The sequence below is a fragment of the Limulus polyphemus genome, unplaced genomic scaffold (assembly GCF_000517525.1).
Source record: "Limulus polyphemus unplaced genomic scaffold, Limulus_polyphemus-2.1.2 Scaffold679, whole genome shotgun sequence".
Taxonomy (NCBI): domain Eukaryota; kingdom Metazoa; phylum Arthropoda; class Merostomata; order Xiphosura; family Limulidae; genus Limulus; species Limulus polyphemus.
In genome coordinates this window covers 322,564-334,301 of record NW_013666289.1, presented here as the reverse complement: position 1 = coordinate 334,301, position 11,738 = coordinate 322,564, and the positions used below count along the sequence as shown (strand labels likewise).

Below are 11,738 nucleotides of genomic sequence, written 5' to 3'. Positions count from 1 at the left end.
GAACGTGTGACTCAGGTTATGCTTTCTTCAAGAAATCGTCGTAAGTACTAATGTAATGGTAGATATTTGTGTGTGTGGTAAACTTGATTCTGATCTACATTCCCAAATTCCAGTCAGTCTTATCATCTTAAAGTGGTTGGGTTAAATAAGTCTCTAAAAATATAAATCGGATACTTAACAGTAAAACTTATTTTACAAAAGTATGTTTTAAAAAGCATTTCGATTTCTGATTTTTGAATACAATTTTTATTATTGTTTGATAAGATATTAACGTTCATTATCTAATAAATAATGATATTTGATTGTTTAATGTAACTTGTTCACTGGTGTAAATAAAATATCAGATTTCATTGTTCGAAAGACACACATTAGTTCTTCTTCAAATAAGCCTCTGATAACATTTGGAAATTAAGTCTCGTTAGATTCAATTTTAAGGTCCTAAATCTCTTTGAACATGTCAAAAACACTTCACTTGTTTGCACTACAACAAATAAAAAAACGTTAGTTCATTCTTCGAAAGAAATATAAAAGTGTAATATTTCAAGTTTGAGCGAAATAGGATTGTTCACTGTTAAAAAAAAAAGGAAATGTGTTGTTAATTATACCCAGGAAGATAATTATTAAACTTAGTGTTGTTGTTCACTGTAAAGATAATGGGCATGATAAAGCTTATGTGAGTAAGAGTTAAGTGCCGTTTTATGGTTTATGGGATTGGCCTTCGTATGTGTGTGCAAGAACTAAGGGACTTGACACTCGGGTAACTTTTTGGGTGAAGTTTTTAGGCCTTGCTCTTGAGTAAGTGTTAGTTGAAGTTAATAATCCTTGCAGTTGTTAAATGTTAAGAATTGCGATTATATGAGGAACATGTTAAAGTAAACAGGTCTAACACTTAAGTTAATGCTCTCTTGATACCCACATAAATGCCAGGTGTTAATTTTTGGGTGTGATGATCAGGGTATTCTAGAATGGAGTTTTAGGGCGGATGCTCAGTTAAATGCAAGTTTTAATTTATGAATGTGGTGAAAAAGGATATATTAGGCTTAAGTTGTTACATCCGATCCTCAAATAGTTGACAAGTTGAATTTGATAGGACTAACACTGAGATGGACAAGAATGATTTAATTACTCTGAAACCGAGATATAAATTAGATAGGAGCTGATTAGGGTCACAATCATGAAAGTGAAAAGTTAAAGACTCCTGGCTTGTCAGTTTAACAGGTGTTATATTGGAATTAGTATGCCTCACACTTACGTAAAGTTGGAGTTGGTAGATTCAACAGTCAGGTAAATGTTACGATGAAATTGGTAGGCCACACACACACACACACACACGTGTTAGGTTGGATTTGATAGGTTCGACACTCATTTAAGTGTTGTGTCGAAGATGATAGTCTTCATAATCACGTGTTAGGTTGGAGTTAATAGGTTCGACAATCATGTTGATATTGGTAGGCCACACACATAAATCCACATGTTAGGTTCGAAGCTTATGTGTTACATTGGAGTTGGTAGACCTCACATTCACGTATTCGGGTCAATTATTTTAGTTGAATATAACGAGTCTCACACTTCAAGGCTGAAGATGCTAGCTTTTATTTCAGATAAGTGGAAAGTTGTCAATATAACTTATTGGCATAATAAATATGCAAGTTAGAACATGCAAAAATGAACTATTAGATGTCACTACAGAAGTAGTGGAGAAAAGATAAAGACCTATTCATTAAAACGTATTTATTAATTCTACCTACAACTTATATTTCATTGTCAAATGTTTCATCTCAAACTATGCATAGGATATAGCTGGAATTTCGTATTATAGGACAAAAAGATCCGAACTCGTATTCATTTCTACAACTATAAAATTTGTATCTGAAAAATAAAATTAATTCTTAATTATTTTTTAATATTTATTAGTTACAACATATTTCTTCGTTATATGTCATACCTTAGATTTGTTTAAAATATCAAATATTTAACTACCATTATTTTTTTTACTGTAGATTGTACAGCAGTTAAGTCCCTTAGAAATTATGGCGTCTTTGTTGGGAGCTGTATGCCACGACATAGATCATCCTGGAGTTAGTCAACCGTTTCTAATAGCTACTTCCAATCATCTAGCTGCTCTGTATAAGGTAGGGCTAAGATTGTGATGACGTTATAAATAACGAAGTATTCCCACAATTCATTACAAATCAGTCAATATATAATATGTGTCGAATATATGCATAGAAACACTTTCAAGGCTCAAATTAATTAATCATAATTATTAGCTTTATCAAAAGATAGATATAACCATTTTTCTGAAAAGAAAAAAATCTGCACAACCAGCATACGTTTGTTAATATTCATAAAAACAGTTTTTCGCATCTCAGTTACGTATAATAGTATATTTATGAAGATATACACATATAAAACGTTTCCGAATTATATTAAAACACAAATAACAGCAGATTTATCAAGATTACACATATAAACGCTTCTCTGAAGAGTGGTGATTTACGTGGACGTTAGCATCGAAGAATATACATATTTTGTCCCCGCCCTTCGGAACGTGGAGAAAATATTGCTTGAAATAATGCACTTCAGAAGCACAGTAAAGGCACAGAAGTCCATTGGAACTAAAATGGAAGACGTAATGGGCATGCGAAAAAATGGATTACTATGATTCCATTTTCTTCGGTCATCTTTTTCTCGTACTTAGCCGAATGTTTTAGGTGTGATTGGAGGTTTGTTATAGTTTGGCTTGCGAGTCTTCTCAACTTCAAATATTCGTGTTTATTATCTTGTTAACGATAACCTCCTGGCATATCGTCTAACTTTAATGCAATTATTTTTTCTATATAACCATAACATTCACTTTACAGATGATGGCATTGCTCCAGATTAGCTTGAAGTACGGGTTTAGAGCCCTTCACTGTTTTAAAGGCTCTGCTGAAAGAATTATTCTACTTCTATGGACAACTGTGAAGGTTATCCTCCTCAAAATGTTTTTGGGGTTCACATCTTATCATTTAACCAATCAACAGTTCAGTGTCGCCATAGGAAAACTTACATATCAAGAAGTCATTGAAAATACTCATAATCGGCATAGCTGTCAAAATACACACGCTGTTTCCAGGATTCACTTAAAAAACACAAAATCAGCTTACATACGTGGAAACACGTACATACACTTCAATTATTCATATAAAACACACTTAGTAAATGTACCTTTCTAGATATACACACAAAAGATTCAAGGACTTATTTGAAATATAGACAACAATCAACATACCTAAGAAGTAGCGATTAGCGGAAGATATAATTAACAGTCTATACACGCGCGCGCGCGCACACACACACACACACACACACACATATATATAAATCTACACAACTAGTATTATCATCAAGATACACCTGCATTGCCTTGCTAAGAAATTAGAAACCTTGTTTTGAAAGCAAGTTGGACCTCTGCGTACTTTAATCACAGTCTCAGTTAGTCATGGCGTAGACTCTATTAGCTTCTGAAGTACATTATGTTTGATTTTTACACGCACAGTTCTCAAGTAGTATTTTCTCCTAATTCTGAAGGGAGGAGGCAATGTAGTGCGTGTTCTGACAGCACGCTTCATTACATCTTATAGATTCTTAATTGAAAATTGTCGTGGCCAAGAAAAATGTTTGTTTATACATTTTTCGATTATTCAGACAGATTAATGAACCCAGTTAGTGCATCCCACATCATTACTTCACCTCCAATGGCTCTCACAGTAGAAACAACACACAAGGATTCGAAACTTCATAAAGCTCTCGCCAAACTTTAACTCTCACATCTTTGCAGAATACAATGTATCGGGATTCATCTGACCATATGTCACCAATTCAAAGGGACCCATTTCGTTACTGCAATCCCACATCATTACTTCATCTCCAATGGCTCACACAGTAGAAACAACATACAAGGATTCGAAGCTTCATAAAGCTCTCGCCAAACTTTAACTCTCACATCTCTGCAGAATACAATGTGCATCCCACATCATTACTTCACCTCCAATGGCTCCCACAGTAGAAACAACACACAAGGATTCAAAGCTTCATAAAGCTCTCGCCAAACTTTAACTCTCACATCTCTGCAGAATACAATGTGCATCCCACATCATTACTTCACCTCCAATGGCTCTCACAGTAGAAACAACACACAAGGATTCGAAGCTTCATAAAGCTCTCGCCAAACTTTAACTCTCACATCTTTGCAGAATACAATGTGCATCCCACATCATTACTTCACCTCCAATGGCTCTCACAGTAGAAACAACACACAAGGATTCGAAGCTTCATAAAGCTCTCGCCAAACTTTAGCTCTCACATCTTTGCAGAATACAATGTATCGGGATTCATCTGACCATATGTCACCAATTCAAAGGGACCCATTTCGTTACTTATTAATTCAATAACTAATGTGTGTGTGTGTGGGAATGGGGGGGGGAGTTGAAAAACAAATGCATAATGAGATTTCTATATATTTTGGCTAGGCAGTGAAAAATAACTTGAAGAATTCATTTAAAATATACAGAACGAGCTTACTTACCAAAACACATATAAACACAACAATGTAATATATATTTTAATCTACACAATCAACACTTCCCAGATATACATATAAACACACCAAGAACTCATTCAAAACATACATCTTAATTATATCTACGATATTATACTTATAAGCACTTCAAAGAAAACTTGTAAATGTGCCCAGTTTACGTAGTTATCGAGAAACATTCATAAATACTCCCAGAATACATTTGAAATATACGTAATTGTATTATCTCTTACGACACCCATACTAAATTCTTAAGAATTCCCTTGAAATAGTATAGAAAATCAGCACTATGCTCAAGATACATATATAAACACCTCAGTACTTCATTAAATATATTTACATTAAACATTTGAAATCAGCATACATATGAGCACTTTAAACGAAAACTTATGCATAATCGATATACCTATGATGATACACTTGTAGATACTACAAATTAACAGTCGATTCACGAGGAAAGGTGCGTTTTTATACGTTTTGACAAACTTTTGAAAACTGATTTATGGCACTATTTTATACGAGCCTGTAGTATTTATGTCGGTTGTACATCGGTATAAGACATGAATAATGCATTAAAAAAATTTCGATCGGTCTTTTTCGTCGTGGAGGTATTACTCTCCAGTAATGCGATCTCTACCAAGATGGTCATCACTTTCTCAGAGCAATATCCCTGACCACAAGATACAAGCCTGTAGTATTTATGTCGGTTGTACATCGGTATAAGACATGAATAATGTATTTAAAAAAATTTCGATCGGTCTTTTTCGTCGTGGAGGTATTACTCTCCAGTAATGCGATCTCTACCAAGATGGTCATCACTTTCTCAGAGCAATATCCCTGACCACAAGATAGAGAAGCAAGTATAGATTAGAACATATTTGAATGTAACAAGGCACTATATGTTGTTTTTAGTTCAAAGCTTGCGTATTTGTACTAATGTAAGCAAGATACGAAAATACCATAATGGGGTTCCATAATAGAGAAAATCCAAAATATACAAAAAATAAAATAAACGAAATATGCACTAGACCTTCTCAGTAGGAATTCTGTCAGCGGTTTTATGCACGTAACGAAACAAAACAAAAATGTGATCGAATTTTCTGATCTGTTGGAAACGATTCATTAGTGTTAGACGGGCGTGCTTTCAACCACATGTCTGCCTCTGAAATGTCAGCTCCATGAAACGGTCAAATAGAGCATCCTTGTATATTTTGGACACACCTCGATGCCTAATCTTTCGTTTTGACAAATCGCCAGTATTATAACTAACGCAAGCTTCATTTTGCAGTACCGGTGCTAGCAGTGCAAGCTTCCAAGTTTGTTACCCATTCCATTATATGCCATATCACCGGCCTGCACTATACATAACCTTTTTGCCTTACCGTCCAGTGCTATCCTGAGAACTGGTGAAAGATCTTTGCCGCTGTTGTTGCTAAGGGAACAGTTGGGTCACATAGCTATTTATCTCAGTAGTTGATGGAAGTTTGTGAGTGAGTATCTGCTCAACTGAAAGTTTTTTGGTACACCACGATCAAATAATGCTCTAATATCTTTGTTATAAAGACGAGTTATTTCGAACCCTATGTTCTATACGCGTAGTTCGTAAAAGTGCAAACTCGCCTGTATCTGCAAAGTTCGAAATCTCAAGTATGCTAACCACATCAATTTCCCTACTTAATAGCCCCCAAGTGGCACAGTGGTATGTCTGCGGACTTACAACGTTAGAAACCGGGTTTCGATACCTGTGGTGGGCAGAGCACAGATAGCTCATTGTGTAGCTTTGTGCTTAACTTCAAACATACAAACCCTACTTGATGTGACATGAAGCTGGTATCATGGATTTTCAACTTAATAGTCTAGGGGCTTCCCTGTTGCTCGTATTTTATTTTAAATGCCTTGTAACCAGTCATTAAATCCCTAACACCCTTTTATCCAAAATATATGCATATGATTTGTTTTTAAATTTCGCGCAAAGCTACACGAGGGGTATCTGCGCTAGCCGTCCCTAATTTAGCAGTGAAAGACTAGAGGGAAGGCAGCTAGTCCCCACCACCCATCGCCAACTCTTGAGCTACTCTTTTACTAACGAATAGTAGGATTGACCGTCAAGTTATGACGCTCTCACGGCTGAAAGGGCAAGCATGTTTGGTGGAACGGGAATTTGAACCCGCGACCCTCATATTGAGAGTCAAGCGCCCTAACCACCTGGCCGTGCTGGGCCATTATAGACAGAGAAGGTCGATAACCGAAACTGTATTTATTTTGTTTTTTCTGTATTTGTATAAACAATGTTAACAGCACTGTAACATAGCAAGGTCCAGCTGAATTTCAATCTAAAAAATTTATTTGCTCTCATGAAGCATGTATTATAATATCATTTTTCTTTATTGCAATTAATAACATTTTCAAAATCAAACATGGATGTTTTTTGCGAATTGTCTTAAAATATACACAATACGTGTAGATGTACCTAATTAAGATACAAGTATAAGCATTAGAGAACTCACCTAAAATATACACAATACGTGTAGATGTACCTCATTAAGATACAAGTATAAGCATTAGAGAACTCACCTAAAATATACACAATACGTGTAGATGTACTTAATTAAGATACAAGTATAAGCATTAGAGAACTCACCTAAAATATACACAATACGTGTAGATGTACTTAATTAAGATACACGTATAAATATTAGAAAATTCACCTAAAATATACACAATACGTGTAGATGTACTTAATTAAGATACACGTATAAATATTAGAAAATTCACCTAAAATATACCCGAGAAACAGCTCAAGAACATATTTACAAATCCACACAATTGATACACGTTCAAAGATGTACATATAAACAATTAAAAAGTTCGTTTATAATATTCAAATCCAATAGATGTATATGATATATATATACAAACTCTTACCTACCTGTCCTCTAGTCTATATTCAAAATTACAAACGGCTAGCTTAGGTTGCTCTTCTGTAATCTTGCGAGAATATTCGAAACAAACCACCTAAAAACTTCATAAGTTTATCAAGAATATACAGAGTCGGCATACTGAGCAAAATACAACCTTCATGACTTCACTAAAATATATACAATCAACATACTTATGAAGATATAAATAAGAACATTTCAAAAACTCGTAGAAATAATTAAATCCACAATCTTATTAAGGTTCACATAAACACTTTAAGTTTACACAAATAGACCTTTTATATACACATACATACACACACACACACACATATATATATATATATAAATACTTTAAGCAATTTCAAAATCAGTATAGCTATCAAGATATATATGGCTCTCCAAGAACACCTTAACATTTACACTTACCTAACTTATGATACACACGTAAACACCTTAATTAAGGATACATTGAAATATACATTATTATAATTTCTGTGAAGATACATTTATAACCGTTAATTTTATATTCTTAATCTACGTAGAAGGAGTCCTAAATGAAGTTATATATATATATATATATGTGTGTATATATAACTGTATTGGATAGAAAACTCATTTCTTTCTTATATTTATTTTTAAAAGTTTCTGTCAGTTTAATCTATCATTATAACTGAAAGATGTAAATGATTTTGTGTTTTGGACGTTTGGATTTTAAGGGTGAGGATTTTCTGCAATTATGACGTTGTGATCCTTGTTTAAAAGTTGTCGCTACGTTTTTGAAAGTGTTAGCGATTGTGTTTTGATGATCAGTTCTCCGGTAAACATGTTACGACATTCTGCAAGTTTAAAGCCATTATGTCGTTCTGATATGTTTTTTAATCTGTGTTGTTGCTATACGGAACTTTTTATCTGGAAGTTATATCAACATTCTGCAACTTCATGGTAACTTCGCAGTTGTTGTGTGAAGATTTTTCTATTACCAACATTATTAAATGTAAAAGCGAAACTTTTCTTAATGTGTGAAGCTTTTCTTATTCACATTTCAGAGAATAACAGTGTCGTGTAAAAATCTCACGACTAGCCATACTAAACTATTTTCCAAACTCTGTTGTTTAGGCCTACTATACCAAACTTTGACAACTGTTCACTTGTTTTACAGCTGTTTGTGCCTATAGGGGAAACTTGGTCATGTTTATAATAATGATTTTGGCCATGCTCTGGGTTCAGGTAAATTCATGGTGCCACTATTGTTTGTGCTTCACGTGATGCCCATATGCTTGAACTATCGCTCGACGCTCCAGTTTTCACAGAATGATGAGGGGTACGATGGCTCATTCCTCCGGACGGGCTCTCCAAGTGTTACTCAGTATTCGGGAACACCTCTTTCCAAATCTATCGTTGGTGCATCTGGGAACTTCGTAGATATTTTACTATGTGAAATCGCACCAAATACGGTCCAATCCTCCATCCTGGTAATGTAAACAAGGGTTGACGGTTTTAGTGGATGCATATTTTTTAGTGATGGAACTGTTCAACTGGATATATCTTGCAGGTAAATTGAGTGTCAAATGTTTGTTTGATAGCATATGTTATTGAGTTTGATATTCTATTCTCCTCTATGTGGAATTGCCCCTCAGTAGCACAGTGGTATGTCTGCGGACTTACAATGCTAGAATCCGGGTTTCGATACTCGTGGTGGGCAGAGCACAGATAGCCCATTGTGTAGCTTTGTGCTTAACTTCAAAAACAACAACAACAACTATGTGGAATTAGCTTACCATTCTGGCAGTATCCTAATACTACCATAAACTCTTTGGGTAAATATGTTTTTCATTACCGACACATTATTCGCGACCTTTGACCTCTGGTTTTCAATAGAAAATATCTCGGTTTTTATTAGAGTCATTGAGGTAGATTCATGCTCCATATAACAACCAGTTTCCAGCATTCACTTGCCAGATTGTGTTTGTAGAGCTCAACACATTGCTTTTCTGTCAAGGGAGAAGCTTGCGATATTTGGCTCTGTAACGTCTTTCCTAAGCAAGATCTTACGTAATGATGCAGTGAACTGTAGACTGCGATACACCGATGCGTTTTGCAGAGTTTCTTTGCGTGCTCGAGGAATTCAGTGGTCACCATCGATTTCGTGCCAGGGATGAGGTGAGCTGTTTGTTTGTTTCCTCTCGCACTCCTCTTAGCATCTATCTTCAACGTTGCTATATTACATATTTTCCACGACTTGATCACGTGACGTTGATTTTAGTGGAACGCATGATGGCATGTTGCGTTTTGCGATTCTATCTGACATGCAGGTTGTACTACTAGGCTGGTACAGCATGTATGAGCGATCTTGTCTTCAATAATACGGAGGGAGGAGTGCAATTGATTTTATAAACACTAAATTAATCCCCATATTTACACCCAACTTCCTTATTCACCAAACACTATCTAAGATTTCTGCTCTGAAGCCTTTTAGATTCAGGTAGGCTATGAAATATTTCAATATCTGAAATCAGTTGAAGACATTTTGAAGAAATTGACTACTGCTGTGTTTTTTTATTTAATTATGATAATAAGAGAATATCGAGGTGTTGACGGAGCGCATTGTTGTTTGGTTGAACAAAAATCACAATCATTACTTTTAAATTCACGTTGATGTCATTTAATGAAGAAGTGCTGATTCTTTATGTTATTATTTAAGTGTGATTAAAGTGCACGTTCTTCTAATTCACAAATTATCATACTTCGGGCTGTTTGAAAAGTTCTTAAATGTTTTGTTGTAGCTTTCTTCTGCAGCTGAATTCAAACATTTTCCTTTCAATGTTTTTCCGAATTGAACATGCATATAAAAATTAGAAAAAGAATAGCTTACTCTACATTAAAGAGGAAACTTAACACCTTTATTATATGTCTTCTGACGCTGCATACGTGCACATGGAAAGGAAAACATTCTTTCTGTTCTCAAAAAAATGTAGAGGACAAAAGAACCTGAAATTCATGCTTTTAAAAGTATGTTAGATGGATAACTATACAACGAATACATGCATATATATAAATACATATATATATATATATATATATTACTGACACATGTATCTTTTATTTCAACAAGAAATATATGTTATTTCTACCAGAATTTCTCAGTGTTGGAAAACCACCACTGGAGGTCAGCTATTTCATGTTTGAGGGAGACGGAGTTACTCAGCCATCTTTCAAGAGAAGTTCGGTAAGTTACCTGCAAACAAAACTGAAACCAAATTCTTTGTTACTAATGAATAATTATGTTTAATATTGGCTATTTTCGATGATTAAAAACTTAAAATCATAGCTACTTATAGTTTTCTAAAAACTTTACTGTTTTATTTTTATTGTTAAATATCGTTATATCTTTTATTATTAATTACTCCTAAAATCTTCCTGCAATTTCCACTGTGTGAAGTTTTATCATTTTCTTTTAATTCCTTTAACAAACAAGTTATGTTTTAGTTAAGCTGAAGAAAGTCACATGCTGGCTTGTTTGAAAAATAAAAGTTCTTATTAGATAAAATAGTTCATAAGTGTGTAGAAAACTTGCTCGAAAACAGGAAAAAATGTTTGGGGAGAAGTTGAAAACAAATGTTTGTTGAAAGTATTTAAGTTTCGCAAACAACAGGTTTCGTGGAAATACAAACAAACTAACATTTCGTGTTGTTTGCTTTTTCCTACCTAAACTATAGACTCAAACAATGCGTCATCCTCAGAGAAAGTTCTGTTGATATTTGAGTTTGGTGTTGCCCGACTTTGAAACGTTAAGTCACGCTATAAGATGCTTGATTCTTTGCTCTTTAAGACTGATTTTCTGTTTGTTTCAATGCGATGCTGTTCGTCAAAACATTGTTGAAAAACACGGCTGTGTTACGAACATACTGCATATTATTGTTATTATCAGACTCACCCTAGTGAGGCTGTATAGCAAACACAATCGTTTTACTTGAATATAAACAGTGTTTTTCGGGCAAAATAATTATATACTGTGTAAATACATATTTGCAAAAGACTTGGTTCTGACCAGCTATGTCTCTCTGTGTGTGTACGTATGTGACTTATATAACTTCAACAGAGTTAAAGTCTTTCTTTAAGCTCCGTATAGCAATTGACTAACGCAAAAGAAGTAATGTTTTAAACATTGAGATCAAAGCTAAGCTCAAAATATATGTATCGAATATAAGGGTACAAGAAAAGCTGAGATCACGTTT

The 11,738-nt window shown here is 34.5% G+C and overlaps 1 protein-coding gene across 4 annotated transcripts in view; it reads left to right on the top strand.

Moving 5' to 3' along the window:
- Nucleotides 1–11,738, top strand: part of LOC106459907 — a 129,426-nt gene that overhangs the window by 101,256 nt on the left and 16,432 nt on the right. For all 4 annotated transcript variants that reach the window (XM_022386481.1, XM_022386482.1, XM_022386479.1 and 1 more), the window contains exons 8-9: nucleotides 2,001–2,132; nucleotides 10,638–10,729. In XM_022386481.1, coding sequence (XP_022242189.1) covers nucleotides 2,001–2,132; nucleotides 10,638–10,729 — 224 coding nt within the window. The remainder of the gene's footprint in view (nucleotides 1–2,000; nucleotides 2,133–10,637; nucleotides 10,730–11,738) is intronic.